The following is a 16,871-nucleotide window of genomic DNA, read 5'->3' on the forward strand; positions in this document are numbered from 1 at the left end:
CCGACCGGGATCCACTTGGCATGCCCACCAGGGGGCGATGCTCCGCCCATCTGGGGCATTGCTCTGTTGCATCCAGAGCCATTCTAGTGCCTGAGGCAGAGGCCACAGAGCCATCCTCAGCCCCCGGGCCATCTTTGCTCCAATGGAGCCTCGGCTGCAGGAGGGGAAGAGAGAGACAGAGAGGAAGGAGAGGGGGTGGGGTGGAGAAGCAGATGGGTGCTTCTCCTGTGTGCCCTGGCCGGGAATCAAACCCGAGACTCCTGCACGCCAGGCCGACACTCTACCACTGAGCCAACCGGCCAGGGCCAAAATTATTATCATCTTTTTTTTTTTTTTGTATTTTTCTGAAGCTGGAAACGGGGAGAGACAGTCAGACAGACTCCCGCATGCGCCCGACCGGGATCCACCCGGAACGCCCACCAGGGGCGAAGCTCTGCCCACTGGGGGGCGATGCTCTGCCCCTCCGGGGCGTCGCTCTGCCACGACCAGAGCCACTCTAGCACCTGGGGCAGAGGCCAAGAAGCCATCCCCAGCGCCCGGGCCAGAGAGGAAGGAGGGGGGGTGGAGAAGCAAATGGGCGCTTCTCCTATGTGCCCTGGCCGGGAATCGAACCCGGGTCCCCCGCACGCCAGGCCGACGCTCTACCGCTGAGCCAACCAGCCAGGGCCTATTATCATCTTTTAAGATAACTTATCTTTGGGGATAGTTTCCTTCTTTCCAACAGCATTTCTAAAAGTAATACCATGGCAGCACTAGTTACCCAAGATGCTGCCACTAAGGAAAACTGAATAAAGAGCATGCAGGATCATACCCAATCATGTCTTACACCTGCATGTGACTCTCCATCAATCCCAAAATAAAGCTGAATAAATATGATAGTAGCAGCATAAACTCCCATGGATTCATCTACTCAACAAATACCTGTTAGGCATCCCCTATGTGTCAGGCCCTATTGTAGGTGCTGGAGAAACAGCAGAGAAGAACACAGATGAGCTCCCTGACCACATGGAGCTGGCATTCCTTTTTTTTTTTTTTTAATTAAGTGAGAGTAGGGTAGGCAGAGAGACAGACTCCCACATGCACCCAGACTGGGATCCATCCAGCAAGCCCTCTATGGGGAGTTGCTCCATTGCTCAGCAACAGAGCTATATTTAGCACCTGAGGTGGAGGCCACGGGGCCATGCTTAGTGTCCGGGGCCAACTCGCTGTAATCAAACGTTGGCTGTGAAAAGGGGGAGAGAGAGACAGAGAAAGAGGAGCGAGGGCGGGTGGAGAAGCTGATGGTTACTTCTCCTGTTTGCCCTGACTGGGAATTGAACCCAGGACATCCACACATGGGGCCAACGCTCTACCACTGAGCCAACCAGCCAGGGCAGAGCTAGCATTCTAAAGGAAGTTGGCTTGTTCAAAACTTTTTTCTGTCAGATTGCTTATAATTCAAGTTATTAAATATTGTATATGCTTATTATGTATTCACTTCCTAATCCTCTCCAAAGTAGGTCTGATTAGGTTTCCCTGGGTTACTTGCCAAGACTTGTAGCATTTGTGAATAGCAAGCCTTGTCCCAAATGTTAACTAAATGAGTAACTTTTTCTCTCCACTCTAGTGTTTAGAATATCTGCAAACAAACTTTAAATGCTGCTCTACACAACACATGCTTCAAAGCCTAACTCCCTTCTCTTCCCTGCTCTTCTTTGCTCCAGGCTACAGGAAGTGTCTGACCAGGAAGTTCTGGACATGATCAGTTGTCTCAAAGATGGTGTGGATGTGACTGATGAACTACAAATTCTGGCTAATGCTCCCAAGGAAAGATATTTCTCTGGACCATTCCAGTGCCCTAGAGATCCAAGACATCCAGGCAGATGCAGCCAGCAGACAGGAAACAGCAGTCACTAGGGTGCTGAGGAAAGCCCTTCCAGGCGTTTCTGTTTGGACTCCAAGCTTTTCTCCATGATGTCCTGTAACCACACATTCAGTGAGACTTTTGAATACCTGCTGCTGAACAGAAGCAACATGTGGGACTCCAGGACGACCACACCAGCTGCGCCTCTCCGGGTGTGCTTGGCAATAATCATGATGCTGATGATTGCCGTTGGGTTCCTGGGCAATTCTGTTGTCTGCATCATCGTGTATCAGAGGCCAGCCATGCGCTCTGCCATCAACCTGCTGCTGGCCACGCTGGCTTTCTCCGACATCATGTTGTCCTTGTGCTGCATGCCCTTCACTGCTGTCACCCTGATCACCGTCCACTGGCACTTTGGAGATTACTTTTGCAGGCTGTCAGCCGCACTCTACTGGTTTTTTGTTCTGGAGGGTGTGGCCATACTGCTTATCATCAGCGTGGACCGCTTTCTCATTATCGTCCAACGCCAGGACAAGCTGAATCCGCGGAGGGCCAAGGTCATCATCGCTGTGTCCTGGGCACTGTCCTTCTGCGTCTCTGCTCCCTCACTGGCTGGCTGGACCATTGTGGAGGTGCCAACACGGGCCCCACAGTGCGTGCTGGGCTACACGGAGTTCCCGGCCGGCCGCGCTTACGTGGTGATGTTGGTGGTGGCTGTGTTTTTTGTGCCCTTCAGCATCATGCTGTACTCTTACCTGTGCATCCTGCACACGGTCCGGAAGAACACCATCCGGGTCCACAACCAGTCTGACAGCCTGGACCTGAGACAGCTCACCAGAGCTGGCCTGAGACGGCTCCAGCGGCAGCAGCAGGTCAACTTGGACTTGAGTTTTAAAACCAAGGCCTTCACCACCATCCTCATCCTCTTCGTGGGTTTCTCACTGTGCTGGCTGCCACACTCTATCTACAGCCTCCTGTCCGTGTTCAACAGGAGGTTCTACTGCAGCCCCTCCTTCTATACCACCAGCTCCTGCATCCTGTGGCTCAGCTACATCAAATCTGTCTTTAACCCCATCGTCTACTGCTGGAGAATCAAAAAGTTCCGCGAGGCTTGCATCGAGTTGCTGCCCCAGACCTTCCAAATCCTCCCCAGAATGCCTGAGCGGATCCGAAGAAGAATCCAGCCAAGCACTGTCTACACGTGCAATGAAAACCAGTCTGGCGTCTAGGGAGAGGCAGGTGGAGTGGAGGAGGCACCAGGGACTCAGGGCCAGGACACGTGTGTCCTTCTGCTCTGCTTCCTAGCATTTGAATCATAGTGGCATTTTGTGACGGCCATTTAAAGCACAAAGGTACTCATTTGTGACCAGATGACCTACCGCTCCCAAGTTTGCAAGATGAATTATTTCTGTGTCTTGGTTTGATGGAGGCTATAGTTCGTCAGTCAAGTGCTTAAGATGCTGGGAAATGGGCAGGGACATGCAGGAAGCGGGCAGAAGTTAGGGAAGAGGAGAGGAGCAAGCAGTGAGGTTGAGTGAGTGGGGGACAGGAAGAAGGCTCTTTCTCAAGAATTCCCTCCACACCTGCTGAAGAGAAACCCTGTGGTGCCATATTCTGAGATGACTAACCCAAGTAGCCGCCATCCCTGGTTAGCGTTCTACAGCGCACTTTTGTCTGTGGTGTATGCGAAGCCGCGTTCGTCAAGTTGACTGGGTGCGCATTTCTGACGCCAGATCACCTTCTTTGTAACCCAGAGTCCCCAGGAGGAGAGTGAGCCCTCAGGCTTCTCAGGCCCCTGTGGGACACATGGGAGGCCTCAGTGGTTCTGGCCCAGGGACGGTTTGGGGGCAGCTCGGCTGTGATGAGAAACACACCCAGCGCTGTGTATGCACCCTCCTGACCTCTTATCTGCACAGGGCCCATGCCTGAGCGTGGAGGCCCAGCACCCTCCGCATGTGCCACGACTGTCCCTGCGCTGTTCTACTGCCCTCGCTGTTCCCCATGCCACCCCATTTTTATTTCATTCCTCCCCCGTGCACAGAAAAAAACAAACCAGTCCTTTTCTCTCCTAAGTCATCTTTTCAGCAAGTGTTTGAAGCAACTTGCTTTCCACCTCCAACGTGGTCAGTGGGCTTTGTTTACATGAGTTCCTGCCGGCACGAGGTGTAGCTTGAGAGCTGCCCCATCGATGTCACTGGAGCTGCCAGGAGGGGTGCACCAGACACCCGACCTGCGGGCACGGACCTCGGCTTCTCCTACCTCATTCTGGTGGGTTCTCTGGACCACCCACTCCGGGTTCTGGGTTCTCCCACCCAAGCAGGACTGGGGTCCTGGGAGTGAGCTACCCGAGGGGACTTTTCTACTTGTGCTGTACCTTCGGCCAGTACTCCAAGAGCCACCCAGCTTCTGACAGGCATCAGCTTTCCTGGGTTTAAGACACATCACCAAGTTCATGAACTCTTTTTAACGTTTCAGATATGAAGACAGTAGGAAATTTAAGGAGAAATTCAGGAAATCTGATTCCAAGTCTAACTCTGGTGAGAACTAGCTCTGTGACTGTTCACTCATCTAACTTCTCTGGGCCTCCTTTCCCTGTTTGCCAAGTGAGGAAGCAAGTCTAGACATCTCCAAAGTCACTTTCATCTTTCAAACACTCTGGTTCTAGAAATACTGAAATAGTCTGTATGTTGTCTACTCATAGTCACCACATCCTCTGAATTCATTTATTTTCCCATACAATGAGCCTTTATCAAGTGCCTACTGTATAGATGCAAGGCACTGTGGGAAACCAGTGAGATATAAAGTAGGGCTGTACCCCAAAGGAGGTGTCCAGCTTATCTCAAGATAATCATAACTCAAATTCAGCCTAAAAACACAGATGCCCCTTCTTGTTTCTCCTCTTGTTTCTTTTCCAAGGTTGTATGAAGGGGCCAGCTCCCTGTTCCTCTACTCACTTCCCGCGACTGGTGACAGAAGCAAGAAGAACACAGAACATAATATATGTCACTGGAGCCCAGAGGAAGATTTGTTGAGAAAATAACTAATACCTTTTCTCCCTAATTTACCCTCCTTTTGTACCCAAATGCAAAGCAAAAGAAAATGGGCAACTGGTGTGTGATTGATGAGATGGGCGCCGTTAATTCTATGTCCCAAGTGTCCCCAACAAGGTCAGAGTTCCTTCCCCTCCACAAGGCAGAGGTATACTGCCTTCATGGAGTCCAAGAGCACAGCCAGACCACCAAGGGGACCAGGCTGGTGGGCCTCCCTTCTGGTGGACATTTAAGAAAATGTTCCTCCTGAGCCTTGAGTAGAAGAGAAATCACAAAACTGAATGAAGGACAGTACCAAAATTTACATCAATCAGTGTTATATGATGTATGTTGGACAATATGTTTTAAAGTAATAATTTTGTATATATTTTAAATAAAATATTATTACTCTTTCTGTGTATAAGACTATATACTCTTGTCAATATTAGTGCCAAGACCACGCATAATAAACCAAAAAATTGAATTCCAACATTTCTTAAGACACAACTTCAGAAATACAGCACCTGTCAGTTACTAACGAAGCTGGAATAACTAAAGGACATTCACAGTAAGATGACAACCAGGAGATTGTTTAAGCAATGGAGTCAGTGCTGGGACACCCACATTTTTTTAAACCATGGACCTGCTAAATAACTCCAGTCTGTGAGCCTTCCCTCTGACTCTTAGTGTCACCTTCAGAGTTCTCTCTGGCCTTACTGAATCTTTAACAAACTCCTTTCTTAAGCTACAGCATGAATACGGAGTTCTGGTCTCCTGCCGTGAGGCTTGAAGGGCAACCACTGCTTCTTGTTTTTTTTGTTTTTTATATCTTCTTTAGTCCTGGAGTCACCCAAACTCCAGGCACCTGAATTGTTTTATGGGGCCTTGGGAGGCAACCATGGTCATAGCTATCTAGGAAGAAGGACCTCAGGTTCCTTAGAAACCTCAGAAAGCGAGGCACAGAGGAGTCTCAGAGGCATCATCCTAATTCTGACTACCCCTGAAAATCCACTACTTTTCATATTGAACCTCGATCCTTTCTGCTGGGGTGAAATAAAAGCCAAGGTTCTCTAGGACGTCCTGACAGTCAAGGCAAGAGACAGAAATCTAGATCGGTGTTTTTCACCGCTGGTCTGCAGACCAGAGCTAGGCTGCCAGAAAGTTCACACCGGTCTGCGAAAGAGTTAACCACCCTGACAGACTGGTGACGGGGTTCAGCTGGTTCGCCTCGGTTCAGCAGAACCAATACCTAATTTTTTGTTGAGGTTGGCAAATCGGTTATTAAAGTGGCACTTGTAATTAAGGTTCTCTCTAAGGTGGGTGCTTGGGCAGCCACTCAATGTGAAAATCACAAATTAAAATTTCTTACCCCCCTCCGTTTGTTTGTTTTTTTTGTATTTTTCAAAGTGAGAAGCTGGGAGGCAGACAGACTCCCACATGTGCCCAACTGGATCCACCCGGCATGCCCACCAGGGGCAATGCTCTGCCCACCTGGGGCGTTGCTCCATTGCAGCCGGAGCCATTCTAGTGCCTGAGGTGGAGACCATGGTGCCATCCTCAGTGCCCGGGCCAACTTTGCTACAATGGAGCCTTTGGCTGTGGGAGGGGAAGAGAGAGAGAGGAAGGAAAGGGGGAAGGGTGGAGAAGCAGATGGGTGCTTCTTCTGTGTGTCCTGGCTGGGAATTGAACTCGGGACTTCCACATGCCAGCCGATACTCCTTACTCTTTTTTTTTTTTTTACAGAGGCAGAGATAGACAGGGACAGACAGACAGGAATGGAGAGAGATGAGAAGCATCAATCATCAGTTTCTCGTTGCGCGTTGCGACTTCTTAGTTGTTCATTGATTGCTTTCTCACATGTGCCTTGACCATGGCCTTCAGCAGACCGAGTAACCCCCTGCTGGAGCCAGCGAACTTGGGTCCAAGCTGGTGAGCTCTTTGCTCAAGCCAGATGAGCCCGCGGTCAAGCTGGCGACCTCGGGGCCTCGAACCTGGGTCCTTCCGCATCCCAGTCCGACGCTCTATCCACTGCGCCACCACCTGGTCAGGCTCCTTACTCTTTTTTAATGTTCATCTGTGCAACAAGTGTATTCTAAGCACCCGTAGTAATGTTCATTCCGTCCATAGATGAAACAAATTGCAAATGAGGATGCCAATCAAGAAGCAATAATGAAAATATCTTTTTTTTTTTTTTTTTTTTTTTTTTTTACAGAGACAGAGAGAGAGTCAGAGAGAGGGATAGACAGGGACAGACAGGAATAGAGAAATGAGAAACATCAATCATTAATTTTTCATTGCGTGTTGCAACACCTTAGTTGTTCATTGATTGCTTTCTCATATGTGCCTTGACTGCGGGCCTTCAGCAGACAAGTAACCTCTTGCTCAAGCCAGCGACCTTGGGTTGAAGCTGGTGAGCTTTTGCTCAAACCAGATGAGCCCGCGCTCAAGCTAGTGACCTTCGGGTCTCGAACCTGGGTCCTCTGCATCCCAGTCCAACACTCTATCCACTGCGCCACCGCCTGGTCAGGCATGAAAATATTTTAAATAACAGTTTTATTGTTTTTTGACAGGTATTATTTAACATTTTTTCATAAATATTTGAAAACTCTTATCTAGTTTTGCGTACCTCTTTTATTGTTCTTATTTAAATATTAAGTGCATGAATAAACTACCTTTTGGTATATCTTTTTATTATACTTAAAACAGTCATTAAGGCAGAGAACTGGTTTTTAAATTATTTGAATTCCATCACTGTGACAGACTGTTTATACTTTTAAACCACTGATCTAGATCAATTCCAACTTTGCTATTTTGAGTCCTGGTGTGCTTTTCCCTAATGTGATTTACAGCATATAAATGGAGATTAAAACCCTGCTAGTTAAGTATTCACAATGTTGTTCTTCCTCTTGTTCATGCAGTTGGCAGCCCTGACACCAGAGCCTCTGAAGTCTCTGAGTGCCCAGCACCCAGCTGTCTGCTCTTTCGGAAACGCACCGGTGGTGGGGCTGAGGGGGCATGCTCTCCAGACCCAGGACGGCCTTGATTCTGTGTGGTTCTGGACAAGTGAATTTGTGCTCCAGTTTCTCATGGCCTCAGTGGTATAAGCAGTCCTGCCCAGATGGCACAGTGAGGAATAAATGAAGTAATGTATGTAAAGGACCAGGTCCAATGCCTGGGCCATGGTAGAGGCCGCATATACGGTGGTAATAATTGTTACAGTTGTACTGCCAATTTGCTTTATGGCCAATCTTTGTCCATCGTGGGTAAGGGTAGCATTTGTTTCATAAATTGACTATTCAATCCCTTTCTTCATCCTCATGTGGTCCTGAAGTTTTGGGGTTTAGTTGATAAGAACACAGCACCCACTAAATCCAGGAACATGGCTTTAACTTCAAAGAGCAAACTTCTCAATGGCCTGAACTGCAGCAGTCAAAACTCTCCCTGGGTTGTGAGTTGGCCTCACGGGACTGCTAGAAGAGTGGGATGGATGGGGGAGGTTGTGCAAGCCCATTTGCACGCTGGAAAAGACAACCTAAGGTGCACATCTGGCTGCTCTGAGAGTGATTCTGAGGTCTGCACACCCCGGAGTAATATCATTGAGAATGTCGGGAGGTGGGAAGAGAAAGGAGTATGGAGTCAGGTAAAAGGATGAGGCTGTTAGAACAGACACCTAACTCTAAAGTGGCTTTCAAAAATATCCTTGTTTGCTTCTCATTAAAGTCCAGGGCATGTAGGCGGTTTCTCAGCTCAGGAGGAGATAAGACACACACCCCCCACTTGCCTGGACTCCCCTGGTCAAGCTGAGTCACATGGCCGCACAACTTCAAAGCCAGGTGGGAGTTGTAGCTTGTAGTCAGGCAGCTGCATGCCCAGTGATGGCTTCTTCAGCATGGAAGGAGAGAAGGATCTGGTGGATTCCTAGGAGTCGCTGCCAAGACATCACACAAATGTGAAAAACAAGAGATTCTAGCACGCATGCAAATTCTTAATTTCCTAAGTACAAATTTCATTCAGCGAGCCTTTTGTCATTGTGTCATAAACACATCTCTGTCACATCAACCCAAGATGGCTGCCTCTCCACCTCTGGCCTCCAACGTGTAGGGCTGGTGTCCAGCTACAGAACCTGCAAGTATTTATGCCTGTGCCAAAGAGGTAAGTCACCATGTCTGACCTTTTAGACACAAAAGATGGGAGACATAAAAACTAAACTATTTGAAATTTTGCGTCCACAAAGCGATGAATTTTGCCAAATAAGAAAAAAATTACTATTTAAAACAAAATCAACAGTGATTGAGACCAGCTTTTGCCTAAGGACTTGATTATGTTAAAGGAAAAGTATACTTTCAAAGCTTTGCCCATTGAAAGGTGGAGACTGCTTGCCAATGACAAGGAAGACCCCCCCTGAGTGTGCTATGGGATCAGGTCAGGCCCTGCCAAGGAGAGGGCTTCCCGTCCTAGCTGGGAGGTCAGCACCTGGGCTCTATAAGCAGAAAAGGATGTTTGAACACAACAGCATGATGTGTGTGGGTAATGTGGGGCATGCATCCAAGGCTCCTTTAACAGACGGTTTCAGTTTCCCTCCTTCATTCACCATTGCCCTTCATCCTGAAGAAGGGCCATGGTGTTCCAGGAACAGGAGAGAGACTGCCTGGCTTGGGGAGGAAAAGAGGACTGGCTGCTGCACAGATCGGTTTTTCCTAATTAGTATGATGGGAACACAAAAAACTTATCTATATGAGAAACACTTAGATGTGCCCAGAACTCACCTTCTGCCGTTAGAGTCCAGTGGCACAGACTGATATGATTCAGGCTTCCAAGATGTTTGGGTTTAAGTTCTGAAAGGTTCCCGGGGTGATAAGAACAAGGTCCTTGAGAGGTTCTTCTGCATGTTCCCTCTCCTCTGCCCCTTTGCAAACCTGTCCAGTCAAGAAAAAAAAATAGCCAAGTTCATTTTTGGAAGCACTTTTTAAAAGACAGGATGCTGCTCCATATTAAGTGTCCTGCTGAGGACTCTATTTCTCATTTCCCCCTCATTGAAATGCTGCTGTTATATTCCCTCGTTGCAGTATTTGGTGTGTCATGTAGACTATTAAACCATGGAAAGAGGGTCACTAACCTTACCATAAAAGACACAAATGACTGAATAATTTTTTTAAATGCACACAAGAAAAATGGAAAGCTTAATTTGCTTTCAAAACGTGACCAGAGGTGTGGGAGAAACATGGACAACAGGAGACCCTTTCTCCCAAGGCTCCCATTCTCTCTAGGGTTTGCTGGGCCTCTTGGGAAGCAGTCAGCCCAGGTTACTCGGAAAGTGCTGCCCCTTGGACTGGAGCCCGGTGACTGCTAACATGCGTCCACTTAAGACCAGCACAGGTGGTGGATGGTGGTCTCACCAGCCCTCGGAGAGCCCTTCTGGCGGCTTTCCGCACCATCCATGGGAATGATGCTTCATAGGTTTTCATCTCACAGAGTCTAAACCTCTGTTGTACCTTTGTGTGAACCTGCCAACACTCTTCTATCTACAGATCCTCTTCATCCCGTGACCCCCTTCTCTGCTGTCCCCTGCTCTTCCTTCTTAAACAATGCAATAACAGGTATGGTTAAGGTCTTAATGAGACATGACGATGTTCTGGGACAGGGACTGGGTCTGGGCCAGATCTGCTTTGGGTCCACTGGTAATGTGTGGTTTCCTGATGTCGTGTAAGAAACACTTCACAACACGAGTCCAGGTGATTTTAAGAGTGTCTATTAAAGCAATGAGACAAAGGAAAGGCGTAGGATAGAAGCAACAGGGAGAGCCTGCGCGGGGCTGTTGTAGCTCCCTGGGAAGTCAGAGGGAAGGGGACATTGGAGACAGGGTCAGGGGATTAAGAAAAGCTTTACAAATAATCTCCATTAAGTGATTTTTTCATTATAGAGGTAATTTGCTCCTTGAAGAAATGAAAACAACAAATGTGTTTATTGAAGGTGTGTGTGATTTTTTTTTTACTTAAAAGCACAGAAAACTAAAGATTTTTCTAGTGTTTTATTAAGTCACATACAAAATACATCTTTTCCTTTGCAAAATTTAGATCATACTATATCACAACTTTATAGCTTATTTTTAATGTTTTTTGTTTGTTTGTTCATGTTTTGAAGTCATTTCTAATGGCTGAAAGTTCTCCATTGCATGGATGTGCCCCAAGGTAAGTTACTTAAGGACTCTGTTTCTTTGTTTTTGTTTTCTATTTTTTACTATTTTTAAAATGTTTCAATTGACATAATTAAAAGCATCCTTGACATAAATCTTTCTGGCTGGCCATTATTTTCCTAAAATAAACATTGAAATGTGGAATGAGGGCTTCTAACGCCATAATAAATTTTTGTTTTAATTCTCTAACCAGCTGTGCTTGAGAATTACTGAAAACAGAAATTCTTAAGGTAGGTCATGAAACATTTCCCATAGCCACCAATGGGGCTTCTGCCAAAAGGCTGGGCCAAGGTTCTTTCCAGCTACAGTTGGCTTATGAATGAGGCATGAAGGCATCAGTAAGAGTAAACACACATCCTGGCGACTGAGGAGATATTATTCAAAAGCTTTGCAGTTTTGAGTAGGGTAAGGTCAATTAACATATAGTCACTAGTTATATATAGAAAAGTGTAAAACAAACAACTATTAAAGGTATTTTATATGTCTCCAGAAACCAATTTAGGCTGAAAGGATTATTTCTGGCAACTGTAAGCAAACTTGAACCAACCAAATTTAAGAAACCCTTTGAACACAGCAGAAGTCCCAGCTGCCGGTCTGGGCCTAGGAAGGGTTTATAGACTACTCTATTTTCCATTTCTCACCTTATGCTACTTACTCTGAGACAACCTTTCTTATGTTGCTGTCAGAAGTATATTACATTTTTTATCTTCAACTCTCAGTCCGGGAAAGCAGAGTAGAATACAACTGTGGCTGCCCCTGTGGCTTAATCAAAAAGATGCATTGACCATGACTTTTATTTTCTGTAAAAATAAAAGACATCTGGGGCCTTGTTGACTCTGGAGGGACCGCCATGCCTAGGGCCAGCTAATTCCTAGAGACAGTAAACAAAGCACCTATCAGTACACTTCTGACACTTCAAACCACTGTCCACCTGCCCTAATCACCCCAGGCTACCCTACTAGACAACCAGGGACAGAACCTATGTCCCAGAGCCCACTAAAATCATTCCAACGAGCTGGTCCTAACCCTGTTTACCTGTCTCACTCTTTCCTTCCCTGGAAATCACAGTGAAGGCTCTGGCCCTCAGTTCCTCTTCCTCTGCCTCCAGAGTGACCCTGGTACTTCCCCAGGCACACCCCCCGCCCCCAGGCATGTGTTATCTCCTCCCTGAGGATCTCTGGGATCTGTGAGTAAAAACACTACCTTTTCAATGACAATTGTCTGCTGATCTGTTGGCCTTACCATGCCTCAAATTTTCTTTTAATACACTATATTTTAAAACAAAGGTTATTTCACAACTGGCTAAAACATTTTGTATTCTGCCTTTTTGGTGGTGGTGGTAGGGTTCTTTCCCCTGTTGTTAATAACTATGTAAAGACTAAGATAAATGGGCAAAATATTAGACAGAAATGTTGGCAGCAGTTGCCCCTGGGATGGTGGAACTGGTGGTTTTTCTGCAGAAAAACACTTGTGTTACTCTTCTGCTGAGAACCAGGGAGAGCCTCACCCTCTGCGTACTCTTTGGCCTGCAGTCAAACTGACTATCTTTCTCTCTTTTCCATTATCCCACTCCCCTCCAGGCATGGCCCCTCTATTGCCTCTGTTCGGAGCAGTTTCCCTGGGACTCCTCCTCTGTGCTTCTGGTCTACCTGCACTGCCTACACTTTGCACACATCCCACTGTATTGTAACTATCTTCATGGTGAGTCCCAATGGAGCCAGAACCACACGTGCCTTTTTCATCATTTTTTTTAAGTGAGAGGAGAAGAGAGAGAGAGACAGACTCTCCCATGCACTCCAATTGGTATCCACCCAGCAAACCCCCTCCTGTGCCATCTGGGGCCACTGCTTGAATCAACTGAGTTGTCCTCAGCTCCCAGAGCTGGTGTTCAAATCAATCAAGCCACTCCCTGTGAGAGGAGAAAAGAGAGAAAGGGGAGAGGGAGGGGAAGAGAAGCAGATGGTCGCTTCTCATGTGTGTCCTGACTGGGGATGGGACGTCCACACGCCATACCGATGCTCTATCCACTCAGTGGTCTGCAAACTCATTAGTCAACAGAGCCAAATATCAACAGGAGGTTGCTGCCGGATTCTTCGGCAGTAGTGGGTTTAGGCCAACAGCAGCAACAGAGATGCATATGTGTGGGCTCTCCTGAGGCCTCCTTGTCCAGGGCTGGGATTTAGCTGATGCTAAGCTGCGTGTCTCCCGCATGTGGCTCGCGAGCCGCAGTTTGCCGACCACTGCACTAAGCCTACCAGCCAGCACCTTTTTTACCATTTTATCTGTAGATTTAGCACAATGCTTGGCACACAGCAGTCTCCCAATGTATGCTTGTGCAATGGGTGAATGAATGAATGAATGATTGAATATGTGGATAAATGAGAACATGAGTTGAAAGGGACACTGTGCCCTTAGCAGTAAGTACAGCCCTTCAAATTGTGAGTCTTCAGCCCCTGCGCTGCCTCCCTCTATGGCAATGTCAGTTTTGTTTTGCAGTTGCATAAACATGATGGTGAACTTGGAATGAGGTCCTAAGTCTGTGATCAGGAGGGGACATGACCTCTTCCCACTGAGGACAGCTCCAGATGGTTCCTACGGAGAGAGCTTCTGTCTTCTCGGCCATGTAGATGGGGAATGGCTGACCTTTTCAGTCAGTTACTGGGGAGCCACTCATTTTCTGGTATTTGTATCAACACAAATTATCTGAAACTTACACCAGCAGGCACCCAGGCCCACCTGGGCCCCTTTCCAAGATTCAGTGGTGTGAAATGCAGTCCCAAGAGCAGCGATGGTGAGAGGGTGCAGGGTGCTCATGAATTTGGTGTCAGGGCATCCAGCCTTCCACCTGGGATGGACAACCCTTGCTGTGGACTGCCCAGGATACAGGTCTGCAAGGCAGTGCAGAAACACATCAGAAACCCATAGCGCCAGGACTCTTACTGCAGTGGAAGGAGCCTGACCGAGAAAACAGGCTGGGCCCAGCTTTCTGCAGTGCCATTTCCCCTATCCGCACGTTTGGAAGAAGTGGCGAGCCCAACACTCAGCACCCCAGACCCAGATGCACACACATGCAGTCTAGACACCACTGGCTGAGTCACTCTCTTGCTCTCCCAAGAAAGTGAAGAGAACACCCCCTTCCTACCTGGCACTAGGCCTCAGCAGGCTGTCAGCACCCTGAATGTGGTGCCTCCTTGAAGGCTGAAGGGAAGCCATGATAATTGTGCCACCTCTAGGCAGGGCCATGAGCATGAGTAGGGGTCTGGGCTGGGCATAAGTCCTGGCCTTCCTGAATGATGTCCCAGGGGCTTGTGTAAAGAGAGGCTGGAAGGGCAGGAAACGTGCACGTCTCTGCTGGGAAGCCTGTGGGAAGAACGGCCGGGCCGGCCTGCCCAGCACACATGCCAGCCACATCGTTTCTCCAGTGGCTTTCTTGGCTCTGTTAGGCGATGGGGAACCCCTGTGGCTCTCCTGCTGACAAAGACCTGGTGTTGATTTTGAACCTACTTTCCAGGGCCTGCACCAGACCATTTGTGAGTTTTGCGTGTCGTTGTGCCAGCTCAGTGAGAGGGATTAGGACAATTAAATGGATGACTCCTAGATGGCTGATAGACGGTTATATTTTACATGTTGATAAGAATATAATAAAATAGCAATACTGTTTTTTACATAAAACACAGAAGCCAATAGTCCATATGTACACACTTTGGGTAAATAGACACTATTTTAAAACCATGAAATAAAATATTATTCAGTCTTTAAAAGGACGGAAACTCTGAGCCATGCTACAACATGGATGATTTTTGAGGACATTTTGCTAAGTGAAATAAGCAAGTCACAAAATGACAAATACTGTGTGATTCCAGTCATCTGAGCTCCCTCAGCATGAAATCCAGAGACAGAAAGGAGAGTGGTGCTTGCTAGGAGCTGGAGGTGGAGGACCTGGGGAGCTACTGTTTGATGGGGACAGAGAGGAAGTCCTGGAGGAGGATGGGGGCGGTGGTCACACAGCCATGTGAATATGCTTAACAACACTGAACTGAACACTGAAAAATGGCTAAAATGGTACACTTAAGTTATGTTTATTTTACCACAACTTAAAAAGTTCATGAGAATGGCAAGCAGACTAGCATACATAGAAAATGTATTTAAATATAGCTAGATTAGTAGTATCGTAACTTTTGTGGGGACAGAAAATTGAACTACTTCCTATGGTTACTCTTATAAAGTGAATACATTCCTGTAAATTAACAGGGCTCAACAAAATCAAATGCCATTAGCATGTAAACCACATCCAAGGAAATGATCCTTTGGACCCTAATTCTCAAGAAAGCAAAAGTTTAGCACTTCAATTATATTTATTTATGAGCTGAAGTCACAGTTGTCTGTAAGTCAGCAATGTAGTGAAAAGCAATTTAGAAATAGGGTTGGGGGTTTTACTGTATGAGATGCACTGACTGCGGAGGTGGGAGAAGAGGGTGGGTGAAGTGACTAGCCAGTTCTGCCGTGCATACCTGTTGCTCCAGGGAGATCATGAACATGTGGGCAATGAACCAGAGGCTGGATGCATTAGGCAGATGGGCTGCAAGGATGCAGCAGCTCTGTGGCCACAGCTCACGTTGGGAATCTGCCTCCCCAGCTTAGTCACACTCATGGAACCTGAAAGGGAAAAAGTGGTATTTCAAGTGACACAAATGGAAAACGTTCTCTATGAAAGATACCCATAATGGTGAAGGACTGTGCAAGCCAGAGCACATGAGGAAAGGCAAAAGGATTCTTCTAACCGGAGGAAAGAGGCATCTGAAAACCAGCTATTGAAAAGGGCTCATGTGGACCAGCTCCTCTTGCAGCTGCAGACAGCAGCTCCAAAACCAACGGGTGTCGGCCACAGAGAGGCGCGTTCCTAATAATTGTGACACAAGAGACCCTGGAATTGAGACACTGGCAGTGCTCAGACATACCCGTGGGGTGCTGTTGAGAGTTCCTGAGCTGGACGCTGCCCGGAGACCCAAGGGCCTGTGAGGGCAGCATTTGGTATCAGAGGCTGGCTCATCTGCACTTTTCCCTGATCCTCCTACAGGATCCTCAGAGACCACCCAACTCTACCTCCAGTCTATGGATGATACTACAAGTTAGAGGATGTGACTGGCTCAGTACCAGTTGGGTGTGTTGGAGCTCAGAGACCCAGGTTTCCCCATACCTTGTTAACATTTTACTTCTCACACTTGGCTCTTTGAGCAGTGCTGCTCTAATCCTTTCCTGCCACGTGTCTCGTTGGACTAATTTACCCCCCAGATCGAAGACTGAATTATAGTTAGTTTGTCTCCCTTAACCAGCTGCACATTAAGGAAAAAGGAGGCTTCATTAATTTTAGCACAGATCTCTGAGCAGGATTAATAAGCTTTTACACCATGTTCCACCCTCCAGCTATTTTGAAGGTAAAAGGGCCTCTTGTCCATATGGTCTAAATTCTTTTTTTTTTAAATTTTTTATTGATTTTAATTTATTGTGCTTACATAGATTCAAGTGTCCCACGGAATATATCTCCCTCCCTCCAACCCCCATGTTCCCCTTGTTGCCCCCTTTGACCTCTCCAACACCCTCCCCCCTTTCCTTCAGGATTTGCTGTCCTACTCTCCATAACATTGTGTCATATATATATATATATATATATATATATATATAATTTCACTAATCTCTTTCCCTTCTCTGATCCCATCCTCTCCTCCCCTTTCCCTCTGATCCCTTTGATCCCACCTCTACCTCTATTCCATTCCTCAGTTCACACTGTTCATTAAATTCCTCATAT

At 47.2% G+C, this 16,871-nt stretch overlaps 1 protein-coding gene, 1 long non-coding RNA gene and 1 other non-coding gene across 3 annotated transcripts; 1 reads left to right on the forward strand and 2 right to left on the reverse strand.

The window, feature by feature from the left end:
• Positions 1 to 1,298: 1,298 nt before the first annotated feature.
• Positions 1,299 to 1,374, reverse strand: TRNAM-CAU (transfer RNA methionine (anticodon CAU)). Its single transcript has one exon. It is a non-coding gene; the product is annotated as a tRNA-Met (tRNA).
• A 449-nt stretch (positions 1,375 to 1,823) lies between these two features.
• GPR45 (G protein-coupled receptor 45) lies at positions 1,824 to 3,077 on the forward strand. Its single transcript, XM_066372299.1, has one exon. It carries the CDS (start codon positions 1,951 to 1,953, stop codon positions 3,070 to 3,072), a length of 1,122 nt encoding a protein of 373 aa, XP_066228396.1. The 5' UTR covers positions 1,824 to 1,950; the 3' UTR covers positions 3,073 to 3,077.
• Positions 3,078 to 8,658: 5,581 nt separating this feature from the next.
• On the reverse strand, positions 8,659 to 15,819 carry LOC136397812 (uncharacterized). The gene is made up of 3 exons (XR_010749925.1): positions 15,577 to 15,819; positions 9,639 to 9,788; positions 8,659 to 8,800 (listed from the first exon to the last, which is right to left on the reverse strand). It is a non-coding gene; the product is annotated as an uncharacterized lncRNA (long non-coding RNA).
• Between the last annotated feature and the right edge of the window lie 1,052 nt (positions 15,820 to 16,871).

This window comes from Saccopteryx leptura, chromosome 3 (genome assembly GCF_036850995.1).
Source record: "Saccopteryx leptura isolate mSacLep1 chromosome 3, mSacLep1_pri_phased_curated, whole genome shotgun sequence".
Taxonomy (NCBI): Eukaryota; Metazoa; Chordata; class Mammalia; order Chiroptera; family Emballonuridae; genus Saccopteryx; species Saccopteryx leptura.